The following is a 23,620-nucleotide window of genomic DNA, read 5'->3' on the forward strand; positions in this document are numbered from 1 at the left end:
ATATTTTTGTCTTGAAATCATCTTCCCACATCAAAAAAAAAAAGAGGAGGGATTGTTGGGTTTGATTTACATACTCAGTATAGGTGTCTCTGGATAAAAGAGTCATTTGATGTTAATAAAAACAAGGATGCTACTTTTTCTACATGAAATAGGTGAGATGAATCGTACCCCAGATGAGAAGTACCTGCTTTTTTCCAATGACAAATAACAGCTTTTGAGATGATGAAGGTACAGATCTGTGTCACTGATACCTGAACTTACTTAGGATTCATTCTGCTCCAGAATAACTCAGATGTTGGTGTATATGATTTCTGATTTCCTATACATGCTGAGAAAAACCTCATTTGTACTTGTGACTGAAATTCCTGGGCAGGAATGCTGGAAATGTCTCTTGTAGGAATAGGACTTAAGTTAATAAATTTATTATGACAAGGGTGTTTCCTTGCTGTGTTTTTTGTACAAGCTGCCAACACAGTAGGACCTTAATTTCAGTTCAGGCTTCCAAGTACTGCAGCAATAAAAATAAACACAAATGTACTTGCAGAGGCAAAGAATTTTTTTTTAATCTGTGGCTCCTCTAAGAAGTCTTTTGGCCTCTGACCACTGGGTTGGTTTTATTGTTTGTTTGTTGGGATTTTTTTGTTGTTGTTTTTTTTTTTTTTTTTCCTGTGGATTTTCATGACTAATAAACAACATGGAGAGTTGATGCAGGATATCCCACAAGAAGACAATGGACCTTTACAGTTTGAAGTCCATTTATCATTGGATTGCAGAGTGGTTTGGGTAAGAAGGGACCTTAAAGTGCCACCCCCTGCCCTGGGTGGGGACACCTCCCACTGTCCCAGGTGCTCCCAGCCCTGCCCAGCCTGGCCTTGGGCACTGCCAGGGATCCAGGGGCAGCCACAGCTGCTCTGGGCACCTGTTAGCAAGTCCTGTGTTGTCATGCCCTGTCCCAGCAAGTGTCCGTGCTCTGCTCCTAAAAAGGGGAAGTTTTTGCTATAAAATTGTAGCAGGAGCAGGTGGAGGAAAAAAGTGCTAACTTTGGGAAGGTGCCGAGGCGTTTCAGCATCACATTCGCTGGGTGATGTTTCCCTGGATCTGTGTTAGAGCTCCCTCGAAAAACCAAACAAATCCATAATTCCTGCTCTGCCCAAATGACTTTCCTCAAAAACAGAGGAACTTGGACGATAAATAGATGGACTTAAGCATGGTTATGAATTGCCAAAGCCTCTTAAGCCAAGTTGCTATTTTATTGCAACAACAACAATAACAATAATAATAATAATAATAGAATTTAAAAGATTTATAATATAATTAATCATAGCATAATAAGAATTAGTAATTCTTGTGGTGCATATTGTTTTCTGAGGCTGAAAAATACTCAGAGACTAAATGATCAGGAAGGACTTTTGATTAAAATAATAGTTTGCACTACCAGACTGGACTCCCTCTCTTCTCTCCTGCTCCAGCTGGGAAACACTTTGCCCCTTTCCAGGCACATCTCACCCTGGGAGAGCAGCAGGCAGATCATGTGGCACGTGTCATTTCTTCCCAGGCTGGAATCCATCGGGAATGCTGAGAGGAAGATTTGCAGCTCCCTCTCTACGCCGGCATCGCTGCGGCGGGCTCCAGGGTCGGACTCGGCGCTGGCTCCTGCAGCAGCAGTGCCGGCAGCTCCAGGATCCTCCCGCTGGGCTCTAGCCCCTGGAGCTGTCTGATTTATTTATTTCAGGGTTTTTTTCCCCCCCGTGTCTTTGTTTTGGGAGCACAATGGCAGCTGGGAGCCGCATCTCCAGGCGCTGTGCCGTGCGTACAGGGATGCTTCTGCAGGGATGCTGGGCAGGGCTGGAATCGGAGCCGTCCCTGACAGCTTGACTGGCTTTGTGTGAGTCTTCCGCCTTTTCCAGATACAATTTTGATAGGATATGGATTTAAACTATTGATTTATCAGCTCTTACAGTGGAGTGTGCTCTGCTGGTTGCTGTGAGAGCAGCAGCACATCCAATGCAGTCGGCTCCTGCCGCAGATTCCCCAGCATGCGTGCAGCAGCCTCACCCACCCTTGGATTCCTCTGCCTTAAAAATTGCTTTGTCAGATCAGAGATCGTGAGAGACGTTTTAGTCACAGTGTGGGTTTTAAAGGCCTTTTAATTAAAGAGGAAACCAGAAATATTGGGCTGCTAGCACTTGATTTTGTATGAAACTTGTTATGTTTGCCTTTAACGAGAATGCCTGGCAGGAGGTGCTGACAGAGCTGATGCCAGAGGTGCTGTGGGATTTTATGACATCAGATGTGCTGGTGCAGATGCTGGTGCAGATCTGGCTCCTGTTTGCAGCCCCCTCATACTAATTGTGGTGCTTTGTGCAGGGAATTTGTTTAGGAGTGCTGAAACCTTGAGATTTTCTTTCCCTGTCAAAGCAGTCAGTTAAAAGAATCCAGTTGTGTGTATTGGGGAAGGATTTGTTGTGTTGTTGGTTTTTATGGGGATGGGAGGAGAAGAGGAAGCAGGAGTGTTTGTCATACCTGGCTATAGCAGGAGAGGCTACTCTGCTGATCCTGTGACTGATCATGATCTTTGAGATCCTTCATCTCCTTGTAACTGAGAGAAAGAGGTAATAGCCATGACTGTTTACTCTGTTCTTGGCTCAGAATCAGGCACTCAGAAGCCTTGTCAGGTTTCTGACCTGTGTCCAGCATCCCAGGTGGACAGATACTGGACACTGAGGAGACAGCAGCTTTCAAAAACTAAAATACTGTGTAAGAGTTAATGGATTTTCTTAATGCTGAAATTTTTTTAAAGATCACAAAAGTTTTTCTCCCTTTCACAGTGAGATGCAAGAGAATATGAATTACTCAGTCAATATTTACAATATTATTCGCTTCCCTCATGGCATTTGGTTGTTTTCTCTTTTGCTTGACAACTTCTGCAAAGCTCCTTAAACAGGTTCATGTCAGTCTGTGCTGGTCTTTATTTTAAATTAACACGGATAGCTGTGTTCTCTAGCAATGATTTCACAACTGATTTACTTCTGGTGACCTATTTTAGCTGTTGTATTGAAGGGTTTGTCAATAACTTTGGTGTTTCACCACCCTGGCAATCATTACAGCAACTGAGTCAATTGAACTGCAGGAGTGATACTGTCCATAAATGTTGTCTGAATAGTAGGTCATGTCTATAAGCAATAGCTATTGCTAAAGCAAATAGTAACAACTACCTAAAATCATGCATAAATAAAATATCTAGGAGTGTTGGTGCCGTGACGGAGTCCTGATGTGCACACAGAGGTGGATGTGAATGCAGGCACTTGGAAGTTCAAAAAATGTGAGAATTAATATTCCCTTAGAAACAGTAATCTCCCCTTTCCTGCGTGTACAGTGAGATAACTTCATAATTAAGTGTGGTATTGTTCCCTGCTAACCTTGCTCCTCCACTTCCAGGAACAGATTATGCTTAACATTTTGATTTGCAGTGAAGAGAAAAAAAAATTAAGTAGTTCAGTTATTCAGCTCTTAACTGTGGCTGTTCCTTTCCATCCTTGGTTTCCACCCAGCTCCACCTTTGCTGCATCCAAATCAAATGCAGCAGCAGTTGTATGATGACTGAAGATCTAATGTTTGCTGAGTCACCTGATTTATTTTTTCCTCTCCCACCTGCTAAATGCATTTTGGAGATTAATTTACCGTGAGCTTTCTTTCCCCCTTAATGTGTTGTATAACTTGCGGGGAGATCCATCCCAGAGTTTTGATCCCTGTTCCTCTTCTCCAACCCAATGGCTTTGGCAGCCTGTTGTCACCATTTTGTGTCCCACCCTTGAGTGTTGGAGCATTTTGGGGAGCAGGACCCCAGATCTGCTGCCCCAGCCCCTCCCTTGGCCGTGGCTTGCTCTCAAGGCAGGTTTGATGCTCCTAGGTAACTGTACAGCACAGGAGTTGTCTTTCCATGTGATCAAGGAGATTGATTCATAGAATCATCAGAGATCTCAGGGTTGGGTTGGAAGGGACCCTAAAGCTCCTCCAGTTCCACCCACCAAGCCCCACGTAGCTTGGTGTTGAGCACTTGGAAGGATGATGGAACTTTCAGGGTTTGTCTTTTGCTGGTGATCGTGTGTCTTTGGATAAATACAGGGGTTTACTCCTGATTTTAATACTGGGACTGTCTTGTCTTTTGAAATGTTTAGTCCTTACAATCATTTTGCGTTTGGATTCGTGTTCACAGCTCAAAGGGGTTTTTTGTTTCCTCCATGACTTAGAGGTTGTCTGTGGGGGCTCATAGCCAGAGACCATTAGGGATGATGATGATAATGATATTGCAGTTGCAGTTGTGTTTGCAGTGTGACATCCTCCTGGCAGCCAGAGTGCAAAAGGGAGCTGGGCAAGGGTCATGGTCTGTGCCCTCCCTTGCCCCTGGCAACTGTTGGATTGTTGGGCTGGGTGCAGCTCATTTAAAATCAGGATTCTGCTGTAGCCAGACGACCTTCACATGCAGCTGCTGTGTCAGCAGGGAAAGATGCAAAGGTGACAGAAATGGCCTGGCTGGCATCTGTTCAAGGTGCATGAGCATTGCTTCAGGAAAACTGAGGGCTGGGAGCATTTCAGCAAGGGAAGAGGGAGCAGAAAACCTCTCCGGGCCTGGGGTGTGGTTCCTCTCTTTTTGGAGGTGGGGGTAGACTAAAAGTTTTAGTCCCCGTTTAGTTCTGCTCTTGTGCTACAATTCACAACTTCCCATCAAGCCACATGTAGCTCAAATGTAGCAGGAGTGGATAAAGTTAAATTATGGCACAAAAGGCCCCTCCACCAAATAACTTCTACAGAGCTATCCAGAGATACAAATATATCAAAATGCAGTTGCTTTTAGTGTCATCAGAACACATCAATGCTAAACCAGCTATTGAGTTTTTTAAACAGCTATTTAAGAATTCAGTTTTTTCAAAACTATTTTTAAAGATTTTAAAAGCTTCCCCTTCCCCTGCCATGATGAAAGAGCTGCTGAAATACAGCCTGAATTTGAAATCCCTGGCTTTTTCCCAGTCTATGGAGTTGGGCTTCTTTTTGCTCTCAGCTGCCAGAGACTCCATGTACTCAAGCATCTGTATTGATGGGTGTATCTATTGTTTCTAATCTGGTCAGTTGATCAATGAAGAGCAGCCTGTAATTAATTGTATAATATTGTACACAATGTCCCACTCTGCATTTACACAGATGGATTTGGGATTTGTTAACTGTAGCTGCTTTTCTAAACAGTTTCAAGAGGATGTAATAAGAGGTTTTATTCTTCCCAGCCTTCCTGGTTTTTAGCGAACAAATAATTTTAAAGGGACACAGTTTCAGATTTCATATTTCAGTTTTTTTTTTTCTGGATCTCTTTATTCCAACGCTTAATATTTTTACGTTTTGATATAACAGCCCAAAGTGAAGGAATTCTTTGAAGATGCACAGTTTGGTTTTTATCTCATTCAGATGTCTGTGGGATCAGTAGGAGCAAGTAAACCTTCCTTCTATCCCCGAGGACCTCATGGATTTCATTGCAGTGAGCTGGGGCAAAGGTGGAAGGAGCAGCAGAGTCAAGCAGCAGTGTCCCCAGTTTCATTCTGCCAGAGGGACCTTTTGTCCTGCTGTTCCTCTGAGATAGGTGATGGGACTCAAGGAAAAGTTGCATCTGCCTGACCTGTCCACTATGATGTTCTACTTGTGCTGTTTTGGTTCTCGTGCAGATGGAGGGAACGAGGAGCCACCAGACCGAAGACAGGCAAGTGTAGACTCCCGTCAGAGCCGAGCTGGGCAAGGTAAAACCTGAGTGTTGTTCTGCCTCGGGGACTCGTCTCGTTTGTTCACCTTTGCTATTTCCCACGTGTTGTGTTTCCCGTCAAACTGCGTGACCTGACAGACTTAGCACCCGTGGTTATTATCCACACAGCTACCAACGTACTGAGATTCACAAAGCAGACAATCTGTGAGTGGCTGAAGGAGTTTAACCTGACTCCTGGTGCAGCACAGGTGCAGACACCTGCAGAGCGTGGTGTCTCCGTACTACAGCCACAGGGGCAGAGTCTTCTGCTGTTGGAGCTGGTGGTGCTGGAATTCTTCAGCACATACCAGCCCAAAGCAGCATTTGGTTTCCAAGTTTCTACTTGTCTTCCCCCTGATACGAAGGGGGGAACCTGGCAGGTTCACCACAACCAGGTTATCCTTCCCCAAGCCCTGGGATGCAGTGGAGAAGGACCTCTGTGTACCTGTCTGGGGGCTGAGCAGTCCCACCTTACATCTTTTGCTTTGGTTTGTTTCATCCCACAGGAAGAGGACAAAAGGTCCAAGGAAGGAAATACTAAAAAGAGGGTTTATATTCTTTAGATAACAATCCAGCAGACTCTTTTGTTGAGTATCTGTCACTCAGAGTAGGTTTGGTGGTTGGTTAACACTACACAGAGTCCTGTAATGGGGATTTCTGTCCCTGGCAGCAGCCTGTCTTAGATCTGCGCTGGGTTACGTGTCCTTTGAAGCAGCTTTACTAAGTTTTAAGCATTTTCTCATTTGTGAGGGTTGTGAAAATGTATTCTCAGACAGCTTTGAGACTGAGCAGTGTTTTTTGGAAGTAAGGCCTCTGGTAGGTTCTATGTGCATTGACTTACTCTGTCTTTGGGATTGCAGCAATAATTTTCCTTTCATTTAGGCTCAAGCCTGTTGTTGTCATGGTGTCCTAATGACTTATTATGGGGACATTTTCTCCAGAGAATTGTCCTTTTTTGGCAGTATTCCAGTGTTGCCTGGGTGAGATGATTTTCAGTCATTGAAGCTGTGATCAGAATTAGGGGCATCGGAATTGGTAGCTAAAACCCTGAAGCTCAGAAGTGTCAACTGCTCTTTTCACATAGGATCTTTCAATTACTGTATTTAAATTTATTATTTTTTATTTTATTGTTTTAAGGTAGCATTAAAGTAAAATTAAGAAGGAACCAGGAAACTTACAGCTGTACATATCCCATGGCAGCTTGCATGGAAGGAAGAGCGCTTTGACATTCAGAGAGAGTTCTTTCCCACTCTGAGCTCAGATGAAGCTGTTGCTGTGTAACTGTGTGCTGGAGGCTCTGCCATGGGTCCCTGGCATGTCCTTCTCTGTGTTTGGCTTGTGTCCAGTGGTTTCTTGCTATGGGGCAGAGCAGCTCAGATGCAGCTGCTGCTGGGAGCTATCTGAACACATTCTGTTCTCTCAAGTTCCCTTTCAACCCATCTATTCTGGATCTTTGCTGCTGTGGGAAAGGCATGGGTTTTTGCAGAGTGAGAGGGGATCTTTTTTTTTGCAAATCCTTTCTCAAGAATCACCGATCTGTACCTCTTTGGTGACTGACTGTAGAAACTGTAGTAACCAGCAAGAAGTTTCAGCATGAGAGGGAATAGAAAGGGAAAGGGTTAAAAAGCTTCCAAGTTCTTGGAGCAACAAGCTTCTGAGCTAAATCTTTCCATTTGGATCAGTGGATGCAATTGTAGAGGCAGGCTTTCTGCAGTGTGGAAGAAGTCTCTGCTCTATAGAAGCATTTTCTCTGACTTTTCCCTGTTCTGTGTCCATCACTTGAAATCTGTCTGCACGTGCTAATGGGCATTCTTCATGATGGTGAGTTGAGGAAGTTTATTATCCTTGGGTAAAGCATCCAGCTGAAATGGAGCAGTTGTCTTCCTGCTGTCTGACCTTCCATGCTACCATGTGTGATGCCCAGGTCTCTTCAAAGCTTCATTGTTTGGACAAGAAGAAACAGCCTTGAGTTGTGCCAGGGGAGGTTTAGGTTGGAGGTTTTGGTTAGGTTGGTTTAGGAAAATATTTTTCATGGGAAGAATTGTGAAGCCCTGGAACAGACTGGCCAGGGCAGTGGTGGAGTCGCCATTCCTGGAAGTGTTCCAAAAAGGTGTGAATGTGACACTTAGGGCCATGGTTTAGTGGTGAGCATAGTGGTGATGCTGGGTTGATGGTTGGACTTGATGATCTTAAAAGTCCAACCTGAATGATTCTGTGGTAATCTTGTAAAACTCCAAGAAATAGTTAATTAGTTCAAATATGCACTTTGCAGTAACATTTTATTTAAACATATTGTATAAGCAAACTGTTAAAGTTCCAGTTCAGCCATCAATGAGCCCTCATTCCAGGGTTTGATAAGCCATATATTCTTTCTGACCAAAACAAATTCCAGACTGTTTCAGGGCTTTTGTTTGTGTGTTTATTTACTCTGCCAAGGAGGAGAAAGAAATTTCGGTACGTGTAAAATGAAGGTAGTACCTTGTGGATGTTTTGTGAGTTCACTGTTTTGTTGTAAAGCCTTTGAATTTTAAGAGGGAAAACTTTGCCAACCTATAATTACTTTCACAAGCCGCTGAGAACAGCGCAGCTATCCAGTGGAAATCCAGTGAGGAATGTCTTTATGGAGGGAAAACATCAGCACACAACAGGAGCTAAAATCTATCTTGTAACAGAGTGACACAAGTCTGGCCTTCTCACATTATTGAAAAATTAGTGACATATTAATGATAACGCTTTAGGTTGGTTTTGCATATGAATTATTAGTCTGGGTTAGGTTGTTCATCTTACTGATAAGAGTGGAGATCCAGATGTCCTTGACCCTGAGGTTTCTGTATCTGCTGCTAATAGGAGGAACCTTATGGCTCCTGACTCTTCCTGATCTGGAGCACCTTCCCCTCACTGTTAATGAATATTAATTACAATTAGGGTCGAGTCCTTTTATTGTTGTATCTTCACTTGTTCCCGTGGTATTCCATGTATTGCGTGGTGGATGTGTAGTGATGCGACCCCCACACGGGCTTTGCATGTCTCTTGGGAGAGTTGGAGCTGGTGGCTGTTTTTGGAGACGTTTGTTCTTCATTTTATGTGGGGTTTGTGGGGTTTTTTTTAGGCTAAAGGTCCTCCTATTGAAATCTAATTTAGCTGGGACGTTTTTTGTTAGAAACCAACAATCTAAAAACTACGGTCATTATATTGAAAACTGGTGACTCTGAGACTCTGAAAGAGAAATTAAGAGCATTGAAAGAAATTCTTCATGGTTCTGCTGTTCATCATATAGAGAAGGGTACTGAGATGCTCTTTAAAATTTCTTCAAGGGATGTGTCACGAGCGTGCAAAGGGAACGAGCAGTTGGCAAGTCACCTCTGCACAGGGCTCCCTCCAGCCAGCCCTTTTGGAATGATGGAAGCAGGATTCTTCCTCTTGCATTCCAACCAAGTGATTTTCCTTTTCCTCTCCCCATTAGGCACCTCCACAGAGAACGACTGTGCTTTTGAACCTGACTACGCAATTCCGCCACTCCCAGTGACCGAAGGTATGCAGCACATTCGGATAATGGAGGGCATGTCCCGCTCCCTTCCATCCTCCCCCTTACTCACACATCAGTCTATCAGTGTTCGGCTCCAACCTGTGAAGAAGTTAACTGGTAAGGACTTAAATAAAGTTCACTGGGGCTTTTAAGGTCCGTTGGTGCAAAAAAATCTGTAAGAAAAAAAGCTTTGGAATGGTTTCTGTATGGAAGTCGTTCCCTTGTTTATTACAGCATCTGCTTCAGTCAAACCTGGGGATGGATTGGATTTTTGTGTTGACAGAGAAATCTTTCTTTGCTGAAAAAGGTCTCTCTGGTTTATAAACAATCTCTCATTTTTGAGAAATTTCTGTCAGAGTGTGTTTCAGTTCCACTTTGTGTTGCTGGTATGCACGGTGGAAGCATTACAGTGATTTTAAAGAAGTTGATGCTTAAATTGTGAATGTTGAGAGAACGTCAGAGAAATTATGAACTTCTATAGCAAAGTTATGCTTCACTAAAAAAAAATCTGAATGACAGATTTTTTTTTTTGGTTCATGCATATTTTTAGATACTGCTTTGTTTATCTAACCTGTCAGGACTGTGGTATGAGTACCTAGAGATGATGCAGTAGTGTGATTTTCAAAAGCACTTGGAGTCTAACATCTATATAAAAACCTGAAAAAGAGTATTTCTCCTGGTAACAGTTTTTGAGAAACTTGCTTTTTGCCTAAAGTCTGACCCCCTCTGTGCCCAGCTTTATGGTCAGCCAGGGTCCTGTGCTTGTGCTGAGGGAAATGTCCAAAAAGCGTTTTTATGAAATATAATCTGATCTATGTGTACAAAAGGGAGCTTTGATACACTTGGGGCCTTTTGTTTCCTCTGCCCTCTGGTGAAAGGAGAGCTTGGAAAGGATAGGGGAGAGAGATTCTGTTCCTGTCATAATTCCATGTCTGCAGAGTGGTTGGTGAGAGCATGGGATCGTCACCCTTATGGCACATAAAAATCTTTATATTTTAAATTTTATTTTTTTAAATAAAAATTTATGTCCTAGGACCATTTACTCAGATACTCAGAGCAGTCTTCCAGTATCTGAAGGAGCCTACAGCCAAAGAGGGATTTTCTGTTGGGAACTGGAGCAAAAAACAAGGGGAAATTGGGTTCAGACTGCAAGAGGGGAGATTTAGATTGGATATGTGGAAGAAATTCCTGGCTGTGGGGATGGTAAGGCCTTGGCACAGGTTGCTGGCTGCCCCTGGATCCCTGGAAGTGTCCAAGGCCAGGTTGAACAGGGCTTGGAGCAACCTGGGCCAGTGGAAGATGTCCCTGGCCCATGGCAGGGGGTGGACTTTAATGTCCTTTCCAACACAAACCATTCCATAATTCTATGATAATATAATCTTTTAAAGTTCTTAATCTGTCTGATTTTAACCAAGGCAGCTTTTCATCCACAGAAAAGTTAAGATGTCCATTTTTGGTAAAAAGCCTCTGGAACAGATTCCACAGAGTGAGAGTTTTCTACCCAGTGGAGCTAAGGTCACTCACTCACATCTTGGTATCTGGGTTTGCTGGGTATGAAGACTTGCCTGGGTTCAGAGGGTGATAAATATTCCACATGGGTGCATTTTCCACTCTGCTGAATAGTCTGGTGATTAGGAAAAACTAAGGTTCATTGTCACTCTAAGGGGTGAAGTAATAGTCAGCATAAGTAATCAGTTCTCCCCTCCTGCCTGGTGCCACCTCTTGTTTAGCCCTGGCTGCAAACATACTTAAATCAGCTCATTCAATCTCAGTTTGTGTTATTTAATTTTTTTTTTGTTTGGTAATAGTGGCTTTATTAACAAAAAATAATGTGAAAAATATGGAATAAAGGGAAAGAAAACTCCCTACCCTCCCAGCCCAGGTTAAGTAATGGAAGACACCATTTTGGTTTGTGTCTGCAGTAAAATTAGCACTTAAAAAGTTACCATGCTTGCTGCACAAAGAGCAACTGCTGTTGAAACAACGGGCTTAAAAATTCTGCTATACATCAAGGGTGTGTTATTGCTGACTCAAAGCCATAACTGTGATGAAAATAATGCAGGTGCTCTGTATACCTGCCTTGAGGACAGCAGTGCTTTCCAGGAGGGTGCTTAGGGATGAATGTATGGAAGTGCTTTTGGGAATCAGTGCCAAAAATACATGCATTAGGTTAATAAAGGAGGTACTGGGGTGAAAGACTCAGCTCATGATGTTTTATTCCACTCCCATGGAGCCCACCATGTGCAGAGGGTTTGCACAAAGCCCTGTGCTGCATCCCACTCCTCCTCCTCCTCCTCCTCAGGAAGGAGTGTTCATTTGCATATTGTACATTTATATGCGCAGGGATAATTTTATTCATCACTGTGCTTGGCTATTTCTATTTTTTCTATTGAATGACAGATTGCAAGCATTGGGATTCTCTTAGAAAGAGCATGTGTGTGAGTGCCTGTGCAGAGAGTGAGGAGGGGAGAATATTAGCAAGAAATTTAGGAAAGAAATCGTGTTTTTCTAACAAAAACCTGGCCTGGATGTTTCGGTTTGGATTCTCAGAGGCCTGATCCTGCTGTATCCAGTGTGAATGAGCTGCTTCAGTGTCTTCAAAGAGATGGGCCTGGGGAACTGGTTTCATTGCAGATCCTCTCTTTGAGAGCATTTCTCCCTTGTGTTTGGGGAATGTGGGAACTTCCCTAAGAATAAAATTCATATAAATCAGTAGGAATATTCCTACAAATCAGTGGGTTCAGGCAGTTAATAGCAGCTTCTTTCCTAAAGAAGATGTGTATTTTTTCACTAGATCCTTCAGAGATGGTGAGAGCAGGGCTGAGCAGGATGGAGACTTGCTCTTCCCAGTGATGCCAGTAAGGACCCACCGCTGTGGTTCTCAACACCCTCCAGGTCCATCTGGGCTGGGGACCTCAACACACAACATTTTCTGTGCCACCATCACACATGTCATTTGTAGGGCTGGGGTCTTGTCTTCTCCCCGTCCCTCATGGGATACCCTTGCATCTCTTGGGGGTAGCCATGAGGAGTGTCTCATCTCCCTTCTCCATACCTTCAGCAAATGGTTCAATATTCTTTGTAATTGTGGGACTAAAAAGCTCAGATCTCTCTACTTGAAAACTTTATTGTTTCTTGTTTAGTGGTGATAAACCCAGATTAATGATTGCAGCCCCCAAGACCACACGTTCTCTCCAAATGTGTTGTACCAGCTCAGCTGGGTGGGAGCATGAGAGATGATGAGGCACAGCTTCAGGGGTGGGAGTGCTGGGGGGAAGCTGTCAGTGCTGGCACATGTGGGAAGTGGTGAAGTCACTACTCCTGGAAGTGCTCAAAAAATGTGTGGCTCTGGCACTTAATTACATGGTTTAGTGTGGAATGTGGTGGTGTTGCAAGGTTGATGGTTGGATTTGATCATCTTCAAGGTCTTTTCCATCCATTACAATGATTCTGTGATGTGAGTGTGGTGAGGTCCTTGCAGAGATTCCCAGAGAAGCCGTGGCTGCCCCTGGATCCCTGGCAGTGTCCAAGGCCAGGCTGGACCAGGCTTGGAGCACCCTGGGACAGTGGAAGGTGTCCCTGCCCATGGGCACAGCAGTAGCAACTGGGTGGTCTTTAATGTCCCTTCCAACTCAGGCCATTCTGGGATTCCGTGTTTAAAAATAAAATCATCAATGGAAAGGATTTCTGACAAAGTTTCAGTTGCTGAGCCCAGGCTCCAGCCCTGCATGTTGTGGTTGTGCTGGGTGGACAGTGGCCATTCTTTCCCTCACTGTGTCGTTTGTTTGAGCACTTGCATTAAGTGAAAAGCAGCTGAAGATGGTTCTGGTAAATAATGTGTTTTTCCCCAGTGTTGCACGTGGAATACAAACCTTGGCCTTGCTCACAGCTTGTGATGGCAGGTGTGTGTGAGCTGGCTTTCCCTGCTCTGCCATACCTGAAGATGATTTGGGGGCTCTGCCAGCCTCCCCTGCCCCCCAGTGCCTGGGTTATGGGTTAATTTGGGACTGTTCTCCTGTGTCTGGGAGGCCTGGCAGGATCTGTGTTGGTGTCAGTGCTGCTAAGGCACTCAGCCACCTGATGGTGCTGCAGTTTGGCTCATTTCAGCCTCGCTCCGTAAGGACAGAGCTCCTCACCTGTGTGGGGCTGTGCCTACCTGTGGCTACTGTGTTTTCACAGGTGTTAGTTTGGGTCCCTATTTGTCCAGCCATTTCATAATTTCAGTTATTCCAGTTCCAGTTATTTGCAATGCAGAATCGTGTTGTTTTGGTGCAACCCTCCCGATACAAATGTGTCTGGTCTGGATGTGTTCCTGTCGGAAATTTGTGAACAATGAAACCTGTCCCCAACCAAGGCGGTGCTGCAGCTTTAAAGTATCCTAGGGCTTAGAGCCTTTTAGTATAAATTGTTCCCAGAATCCATGTCACAACTCCTTATATGGTGCTGCCTTTTTTTCCTTTTCCTCTTAGTTGCCATGACAACAGCAGCACTGCGCCATTCATCAGCTCTGGTCCTGGGCTGCATCACCAGCCCCTCGGCTTACTCCAAAATGTTCGGGAGAGCATCCATGAGTCAGTCACTCTGCTCTCCTGATCCCTTATTTCCCTGTTCTTTCAGCAGTTTGCTCTAGGAAGAGGGCAAATTAAGCTGCACCACAGAAAGAAACTGTAAAAATCCTTCCTTTTCCCCCCGGGGGAGGCGTAGAGGCTACATTTGCTGCAGCGTTCTGGTAGGAATTAAAGCAGCTCCATAGCACTGGGAGACTTGACGAAGAAGAGGGAAGGCTGTGTGTCCGTAAGCTTCTCTGGAATCCTGCTGGAGCTCGCTTCCTGGCACCCAGAGGATGTGCAGGTGATGCTTGTAGGAGCAGCGAGCACCGCAGGGAGACGGTGCTTGTGATTTTGGGAACGGAGCTTGACATCAGCAGCGGGAGGTGTCACCTGTAACATCACCCTGACGTGGGGAGCAGCAGGATGGAGCCAGCGCTAGGGAGAGGGAGGGATCAGAGGAGGATCTGTGCCAGAGTGCTCTCCAGGCAGCGGTACCCCTGAATTCCCAGCCTGGCTGATGGGGAGAGCAAGCAAAGCCCTGTGAGTATTTGGACAATTTATCTTTGATTGGGATTGTGTTGGGCATTCCTCAGCCTCCTCTAACTGCAGAAAATCAATGTACAATAAGGGATTGTGGGGCTCCTAGTTGGTAAGGAAGCCATTACTAGGAGGGAGTTAGTGTCAGATGGAGTGATGCTGCTGGTGGTTATTTGTGTTTTAGTTGTTGCAATCGTTTTACATAATCTGAGTTTGTCACCTCCTTGCTCAGACGTGCAGAATTTCTCATACAAAACATAAAATGCATGTGCAATGAAAAAATTTGATTTCTGAGCATTGCTGAAATAGAACTGCTGAGGAGTGACTTGAAAATGCTACAGACACCAAGTCGTTTGTTTTCAAAATGTTAGAACAATGGGATTGAGATAATGTTTTCCTTTTGTGTTCTGAAATGACCGCAAATTCAATTTGAGTGGATTATAAAACTCCTTTGTGCTGAGGGAAAGAAATATTTGCTTTTCACTGAAAGAGTGAGCTTCTAGAAATAAAAGTAAATTAACAATCATTATCAAGGTAGAATTTGAGGAGAAGCTGTTGAAGTGCCTGATGCTCATGTTGAAGCCAATTTTTGAAGGATATTGTGCTTAAAATTGTTGGTGTCAGGAGAGACTTTGCTCTTTTTAAAGTATTTTTATACCGTAGTGTTTGCTGTAGGCTTACATTTCTTTTCATTGAATTCTGTGTCATGCTGTCAGCATGACACTGATCTGAAATTCCTGTTCCTGTGTAGGAGTGGAGGTTGGGTGGGAGGCCACCCCATGTCTCAGAATGCATAGCAGTGCCAAGGACCCAGTTACCTGGAAAGTGCCATTAGATTTCAGTAGTTCCAGATATATAATGTATTTTTTCTGGGCATAATTAATTTTCTATTGAGGTTTCCCTGATTCTTTTGCAATCTCTGTCTGCCTAGAGGTTTCATGAGTAGAAAAGTTGTGTTTTGTCAGAATGACTGAGTTGTCCCTTTTTAAAAAAATTATCTAAAACACACACAACTTTTCATTGTGCTTTGGCCATCTGGATTTTCCGTCCTGTTTCATGCTCTTAATGTGGCAAATCCTGATGTCTCAGGAAGAATTTCTTCATGGAAAGGGTGATCAGGCACTGGAAGGGGCTGCTTGGGGTGGTGGTGGAGTCCCCATCCCTGGAGGTGTCCAAGGAACACCTGGATGTGGCACTCAGTGCTCTGGGCTGGTGACAAGATGAGGGTCAGGCACAGCTTGGACTCGATGATCTTGGAGTTCTTCTCCAGCCTCAATGATTCTGGGATTCTGTCTCCAGCAGTGAAACCTGCTGCAGAAGGAGGATCCTCGTTCAGTTACAGTAACATATGCTGAGTATATTTTTCCTGGTGTGTCAGTTCTTACTATCCATTTTTGGGATTCTTCATCCATTATTTTGGAACTTGTGATTTGTTTTGACAGGCGCATACTCAAATGGAAACCATTTGGGCTTGCAGAGATGAAACAGGTGGGTGAATGTGTCCCTGCGTACTCACAGATGGACTTTTGTCTCTATTAAACCTATGTAATTCCTTTTTGAAATGAGAAAATTTCTGATTTAAGTTTTCTTGGAGATCCAGAACTGTCCCTGAAATTTATGCAGATAAATAGTGTGTCTGTTTGTAATTTTTGGAATTAAACCAAATCCTGTGTTGAAGGGGTTTTGTTTGTTGGAGACCTGTCAAACTCATGATATTTCTGCATTAATTTCAGGATAGTTTGGATGTAACTTTTATTTTCTTAAATAAAGGGAAGGAAAAAACTGGCATATTATATTTATTGGCTTTTTAAAGACACCAGTTCCAGCATGGATTTTCCTCAGTGCTGTTTTCAAGACAAACCCTATCTGTCTTATTTTTGACACCCAACTGTCTCTCATATTGACAGAGCAGAAATTGCAATTGAGATATGCAGAAAATCCCATGTTTTTCTCTTGGTGCTGGTGTGAGGTTGTTGCAGAACCTTTAGAATTTTCTCTTCCCAAGGGTATTTTTATTTGCATCAAGGCTGTTGGACTGCTCAGCCTTGCAGAGGATGTGGTAAACATGTCATCACAGCACTGGAGCTGGGAAAAGGTGATAATAGCTCTGCATTTCAGATACTTGTGTAGATGCTTAAACAGAAGGAGAACCCCAAAAGTTTCTCTAGTGTAGATGGTGTTTAAAAAGCAAAAAAATTGAAACTCCACGGGTTTTCAGATGCTCAGAGAGAGAAATTGTCCTTATTTCACACTGGAGCTGCACAAAATGGAGCATCTGTCACGATTACACTTCTGGTGTGTGAGAATTTTTAATTTTTAGACATAGCTAAGAGGTTTCTATAGCAAGAGGAGGTGGTGTAGAAAGCTCCTGTGGAGTTAAATCAGGCCATCACTCTTCCCTTGGCTACGTCTTTCCTCCTACTCCTGGAACGTGCCTTCAGAGGTATCCTGTGCACTTGAGAGCAGAAAGGCATCCACAGGATACACTCATGTGGAATAAGCCCTTGCATTCTCCTGGGCTGCTTGTTTTCTAAGGAAAAGGCCTCATCTCCAGCTGGGCACATTCTTTGGTCCTCTCTTACTTCTGTCACAACAGGACAGCCTGTTTTAGAAACTTCTTCCTGTGTCAAGAAGGAATGACCACACAGAGGTGTTGGGTTGAGTCACTTGCCCAGATATTGAGCATTACTTTGGCAGAAGTTAATTTCTGATGTGATTTGTACCTGGCTGCCTCTAACCATGCAGGAAACCTTGGTCAGGTTCAACTAAACTCATGGTCTTAGCACCAAGTTTGGGATGATGCCAGACATGAGATGTTCCAGCACAACATGGGCAGGGTCCTGGTGGGTTCATTGCAGAGTCACTTGCCAAGTTTTCATCACAGATCCTCTGACCAATGCTCAGACCACACAGGAGGTTGAGGATTGGGCTGGATCTTTGGCTCTGGACCATTGCTTTGGCACTTCTCTTTCCATGCTCTGTGATGATTTTCCTGGAGTAGCTGTTGATTCTCAGTAATTCCTAGACAGCTTGGAGCTAGATAAATTTCCTAGATTCCTAGATAGAGGAGCTGCAAGAAAGATGGAGAAGGAGTTTATACCAAGGCTTGTGGTGGCAGAATAAGGGGGAATGGTTTTAAACTGGCAGAGGATAGGCTTAGATTGGATATTAGGAAGAAATCCTTCCCTGCAGTGGTGGTCAGGCCCTGGCACAGGTTGCCCAGAGCAGCTGTGGCTGCCCCATCCCTGACAGTGTCCAAGGCCAGGTTGGACAGGGCTTGGAGCAGCCTGGGACAGTGGAAGGTGTCCCCACCCCTTTGGCTGCAATGGAAAGCTTAAACTTGAAATTTCTACAAGTGTTTCCTCTGCAGAGATGAAGGCAGGATTAGTACAATAGAGGTTTTATCCCTGTTATGCTTTTCTTTTTATCTTCTCAGCCATGGAAGTGAGTAGGTGTAGGTGAGAAAGTGGTTTTTAGAAGGGAAGTCACCAGATGGGTGTTTCTGTCAGTAAATGGTCCTGGACCTGTTGCATGTCATGGCTGTTACCCTTTCAGCTTGGAAAGGGGCCCTGAAGGTGCTGCCTTCCCATTATTTACACTTTAGTGTCCCCTGGTCCTGGGACATTGGTGGTGTCACAGGATTTGTGTGCACCAAAGCCTCAGAGAAGTTTTGGGTCTTAAATCCGCTCATGATGAGGAGCATGGCACTCCTGTGTCAGTGACAGTCTGCTTCAACCATCTGTGTTCACACAAATAATCACATCGTTATTAGATATTTCAATTAAATCCTTGAGGCATGCCATGTGTCCTTGTCCTTGCTCCTCTGTGGAAGGAAAGGATGATGAGCAGTCACCACTCCTCAAAACAGAAAGTTCTAACAGCTCCTTTAATTTTGCAAGGAAATGAAGAATTGGAAAAGCAAATAAATTACTGAAAGCTACAGATGGCTGAATTAGAAATTTTCTTAGGTAAAACCCACCTTGTAAATGCAGCATAATGCAGTTTTTCAAGTGTTAACAAGCAAGTTCAGCTGATTCAGGCTTGTGCCTTATCAGATAAGTAGCTTCATTTTAAGGATAGAATATTCTGTGATGCTGCTACCAATGGAACAATAGGGATCCTAAATCCAGTTTCATATGAATGGAACAGTTTTGCATATGTGTCAATGTAATTACAGCTCTAGTGGTATCAACTAACCCAACTAAACTAGTTTTAGCATCACAAAATTTGAATGACTTGCACAGAAATGAAATTACCTTAGCTGTTCTTAATCTCTGGCCTTTATTTTAAAATGCTATTATCAAGGAGTGAATTTATATTGGCTTGTAGCTGTGTAGTCCTGGTCATAAACAGTGGTTTATATAGTGAGCAGGATCTTGTCTCTCACATGCTCTAACTTGGGATTACTTGGGCTGTGAATGGTCAGATATTTTACAGTTTACTCTTCTCTCTTTTATGGTTACAATATCTTGGTTTGATCTTAAGGATATGATGGGAGAATGAATGAGATTTTGTTTACATGCGGTTCAGGCTTACTGCTGGCCTTTGCCCTGCCACTCCTGTTCCAATTTAATTTGCTGTTCTAATTTGATACCTACCTTTGATCATCCTTGGCTCCTTGTAAAATACTTCAGCAGCGCTCTTGCGGCGCTGTCTGGAGTGCATTTGTTACTCTTTTTCAGTTCCTTTCCAATCCCCTCTTGCAGGTTTTAATTTTTTACTGCTGTAATTACAGAGAATCAGAGCAGTGGGTACCCAGTGTGTGGGTACAGGCACTGCAGAGGCAGGATGGCAGAGCTTTGTCTGGGATGGCAGCAAAGGTGGAGCAGGTCATGAAGGCAAACTGGGAGATGGCCAAGGGTGCTGAATTACTTCTCTGCTGGATAACTGCTCATTTGTAACTCCCTTAGCACCAGGCAGCTGACAGACAGGTGGTGGTTGTGGCATCGAGTGCTAAAAAGGGCTTGGAGGGAGCTCTGGGAAGCTGCAGACCCGTTGGCCTGGTGTGTGTGTGGAACGTGTTAACAGGAGGAGGTCTGAAGGGCAGAGACAACCACAGAGTCACAGAATGGTTTGGACTGGAAAGGACCTTAACAGCAATCCAGTTCCACCCCTGCCGTGGGCAGGGAGACCTTCCTGTGTACACTTCTCAGTGTAAAGAAAGATAGAGAGAATGAGAGATTTGCAGAATGGTTTGGGTGAGAAGGGACCTTAAAGCTGTTCTAGAAGAGCTGTGAGAGAGTAAAATACTAGGGAGAGAAACTGCATTTCAGAACTGTTTGTGTTTCACTTGTTCTTTTCTTCTGTGGGAAAAATCATCAGTTAAATATATTTTCTCTTTTTCTAATGCCTTGAGCTAAATTAAGCTTTGTCAGTGTCCAGAAAGGATTTGACTGGCATGTTCAGCATAGACCATTTTAAAAGCCCCATGAGACACAAGCCCCTTGGTGGGGACGCAGTGGCACTGGGCAGCTTTCCCTGAGCTTTGTCAGCTTCATGCAAGAGAGAGGGAAATGTGTTTGCTTCAGTAGATGCTTAGTTAGTTTCTGATTCTTGTCAGCTTGAAAGTTTAGCTTGAAACCTGAGCATTGTTAGAAATTGGTGTAACAGGTTCTCTCTAACCAGTGAATTACCAGGTTGCCTATAATTTGATTAAAGTGACAGAGCTCTTTGCTGCTCTCTATAGACTAAATGTCCTTTACGGTACATCCAGGTCCTTTTTGGACATTTTTCCTCATTTTTAGTGCCAGTGCAATATCTGAGTCACTGAATTACAGGAAGAACTCCAGGACAGTAGGAGATTGAATGGGAATAATGCAATTCAACACTTGTGTTTTGTAGTATTCTCCTCTCATCTGTTTTAAATTTAACATTCAATGAAATAAAACTGTTGGGAAAAGGGATAGAGGGGTTGAGGAATTCTTTCCCCTTCAGCTCTACCCTATTTCTGTCATTTGGGAGGATCTTTGGGGTATTTGAGCAGATCTTACGTAGGCTTAAAATATTGATGACGTGGTTTCATCCCATAGTCCCAGCTCTCCAGTCACTCTATTTATTTTTTTTTAGTGCAAAGTCTGAAACTTCAAGAGTGACTGCAACAGAAATTTATTCCTTGTTTTCATAACAAGATGACTTAGAAAGCTGGAGCAAGTGGTGCTGCCTTCCTTTCTCTGCTTTCATCTTCCTCGTCTCATGCACAGGGTTCTACCTTGAGTCACAGATGAGGAATTTCTGCTAAAAAAGGCAATTCTAAGAGGCTTCAGAAGATGCTGAAAAGAAGGATTTTCTATGGGAAATGACATGGAGAAGTGTACAGTGTGCCACAGCTCCAAGGAGTCAAAATGACTTGATAAGTTTGGATGGGAAGAGGAAAGTCCCATCTCCTCCTCCTGCCATGTCTATATATTAATTAAACAACTTAATTTCTCCTCAAAGCTATCCCCTACATGGACAAAGACTTGTTGGCAGCCCATGCTGGAAAAAAAGCCTTTTCTAGGGGGAAAGTGAGGATGTGTTTTTCTTTCTGGGATCGATAATAGGAGCAACTTTCTTCCTGAGGCTTGCCAGAGTATTGCAGGGAACATCTGCTCAGGAGATTGACACTGGCGTGCTCCAAAACAAAACCTTTTGGGCTGAGCTGGGGGAAGGGACTTTGCTGGCTGGTGTCTCCAGCAGTGCTAAGTTTGATGGAAAAATCACTGTTCCATTTGTCTGAATGACAGAAAATTGTTTATAATAATAAGCAAAATGGAAATTGAGCTGAATTCCTTTTGGAAGCACAGACTACAGGCAGGTTAGTATTTTAGGAGGAATTATTTTCTCTCTGAATATATAAATGTATTGTAAACATCATTGTATTGCCATTATTGAGCACTTCGGGCAGAAATCTGTATTACTTTATTCTACATATATTTAAAATTCATATAAGCCTTTTCAAAACCCTGTGATTTTCTCCCGTGAACATTGATTAGGGATGTCTATTCAGACAGAAGACCACTTTGATCAATTATTTGGGAGTGTTTGTAATAATTTGGGTGAGATAGGTAATAATTTGATTTAATTACACTTTTTCAGAAGACTCATTCCTTTTTGAGGTCACTGAACATACTCTTGCTGACATTTTCTGTGCCTTGTTCATCTGGAGAGAGACAGAGGGGAGGAAAGAATGTTCCAAGAGGTTTCTGTGGTCCCACGGGATTGCAGAATCCAGTGCTTTGGAGAAGGTTATTCCTCAGTTTTTCAAAGGAAAAACAAATTTCAGGGGCAGTAATAGGCAAAACCTTCATGTTACAGACACCTACAGTTTAGAGAAGAATTTCTACATTAATGTAGTTGCTTTTTTGAGCTCTCCTTTCCCATTGCTGTCCTGCCATCACCAGCTTGCTGAACTCTCTTCCTGCTTTTATTTATTCTTTTCCTCTTTCCACCTATGTTTCCTTCAATTTTCATGTTTCAGGGCCTTATCTCCTAAACTAAACATGTTTTCTGAGAGTTTTGGAACAAGTTTGATGTTTCCAGACAACACATTGTTCTTACCACTTTTCTGTGCTGCCCTGCCCTCACTACTGTGATAATGTGGGATGAGAGGAGAGAGGCTGGGGAATGTAATTTAAAAAGCTTTTATAGTCTCAAATAATAGAAGAGGAAAAAACTGTTACACAATGGATTCTATAAAATAATGCTGGATTATGTAAAGAGGATGTTAACCTTCATTGCTTGTATTGTTACTGGTTTAATTTTAATTTTTAAAAATATATATACCTAAAAATCCTTATTACACACGGCTGGTATATTATTTATTCTGGTTTTCCAGGGCTGCCCCATCCCTGGAAATGTTCATGGCTGGGTTGGATGGAGCTTGGAGCCAGCTGGTCTAGTGGAACATGTCCCTGCCCATGACAGGGAGTAGGACTGGATCATTTTTTTAAAGTCTTTTCTAACCCAAACCATTCTAGGGTTCCAGGATTAGTGCCACAGCAAAAATAATCGTGTGGTCCGTAATTTCCTCTTTGTGGCTCTTACCTCAGCCAAATAAAGGGTCCTTTGGGCCAGAGGAAGGATCAAAGCTTCATCACCCGTGTGCTGGGTTTTGTGCAGCTGTGCTGAATGTGACAGTTATTTGTTCCAGGAGCTCCATGGATCAATAACTCTGCAGCACTAAAAACATTTCAGTTCGAGGGAGACTTCAATAAAGTCAGCTCTGCACAGCACTGCGGAGCTGCTGGGACGCTCCCAAACATGAGCCAGGCTCTGGCATGAGTGAAAGATGGGAATGGAGGATGCACTGAGCACCCGCGTTTCCTCTCTTCAAATCTGAGCTTCCAAAGTTTGCTCTTCAAATCCTGACTCTGACTTTTCCCAAACACAGCGCAGCTTGGGCAGGTTTTTGTAAACCTTACCGATTTTGAGGGTTTAATTCAAATATCAGATTTATGTTACAAAAGAGGCTGTGGGGGTAAGGAAGGTTGTGGCTTTCCCATCCCTGGAAGTGTTAAAAGCTGGGTTGGGTAAAACTTTGAGCAACCTGATCTAGTAGGAAGTGTCCCTGTCCATCCAGGAAGGATTTTGACTAGATGAACTTCAGGGTCCATTCCAACCCCTTAACATTCTGATGTTAAAAGCTGGGTTGGGTAAAGCTTTGAGCAACCTGATCTAGTAGGAAGTGTCCCTGTCCATCCAGGAAGGATTTTGACTAGATGAACTTCAGGGTCCATTCCAACCCCTTAACATTCTGTGGTTAAAATTGTGCTTACAGTAGTTTAAAACACAGTATTAATGTGCAAAATTCAATTTTTCCTCAGCTGGATTAGTAACAAGAGATGAGTTTGTGCTAAACACCCAATGGCAGGGGGTTGGAACTAGGTGATCTTCAAGATCCCTTCCAATCCAAACCAGTTTGTGATGCTATGAAATGTACCCATCATTTTTGGCACGTTTTCACCTCATCAGCCTGTGATAAACACAATATTTTTACACAAAGAGAGCAAATTTCATTATTTCATCCTCTTGTGGCAGAGGAAGGTTCAAAACACAGGTGAAATTCAACTGTTCAACTTGGGGAGAATAGAAAACTGGGCACAAAAGTTGATTTTGAGCCCAGTTCCTTGGCCAGACTCTTCCCAGTACCTGCCACAGGAGCAAGCCAGCAGAATCCAGGCGCATGGCCATGTGTGTTTGTGTTTTACAGTGATGAAGTCTGTGAGTAAAAAGCTGCAGTGGTTT

General features: G+C 43.5%; 1 protein-coding gene across 7 annotated transcripts in view; it reads left to right on the forward strand.

Moving 5' to 3' along the window:
• Positions 1-23,620, forward strand: part of TANC2 (tetratricopeptide repeat, ankyrin repeat and coiled-coil containing 2) — a 146,663-nt gene that overhangs the window by 37,379 nt on the left and 85,664 nt on the right. For 4 of the 7 annotated variants that reach the window (XM_041465417.1, XM_041465418.1, XM_041465420.1 and 1 more), the window contains exons 4-5: positions 5,712-5,783; positions 9,249-9,428. In XM_041465417.1, the coding sequence (XP_041321351.1) occupies positions 5,712-5,783; positions 9,249-9,428 (252 nt within the window). The remainder of the gene's footprint in view (positions 1-5,711; positions 5,784-9,248; positions 9,429-23,620) is intronic. The other 3 variants (XM_041465421.1, XM_041465419.1, XM_041465422.1) reach the window with 3 other exon arrangements.

The sequence above is a fragment of the Pyrgilauda ruficollis genome, unplaced genomic scaffold (assembly GCF_017590135.1).
Source record: "Pyrgilauda ruficollis isolate IOZ18807 unplaced genomic scaffold, ASM1759013v1 scaffold189, whole genome shotgun sequence".
NCBI lineage: Eukaryota > Metazoa > Chordata > Aves > Passeriformes > Passeridae > Pyrgilauda > Pyrgilauda ruficollis.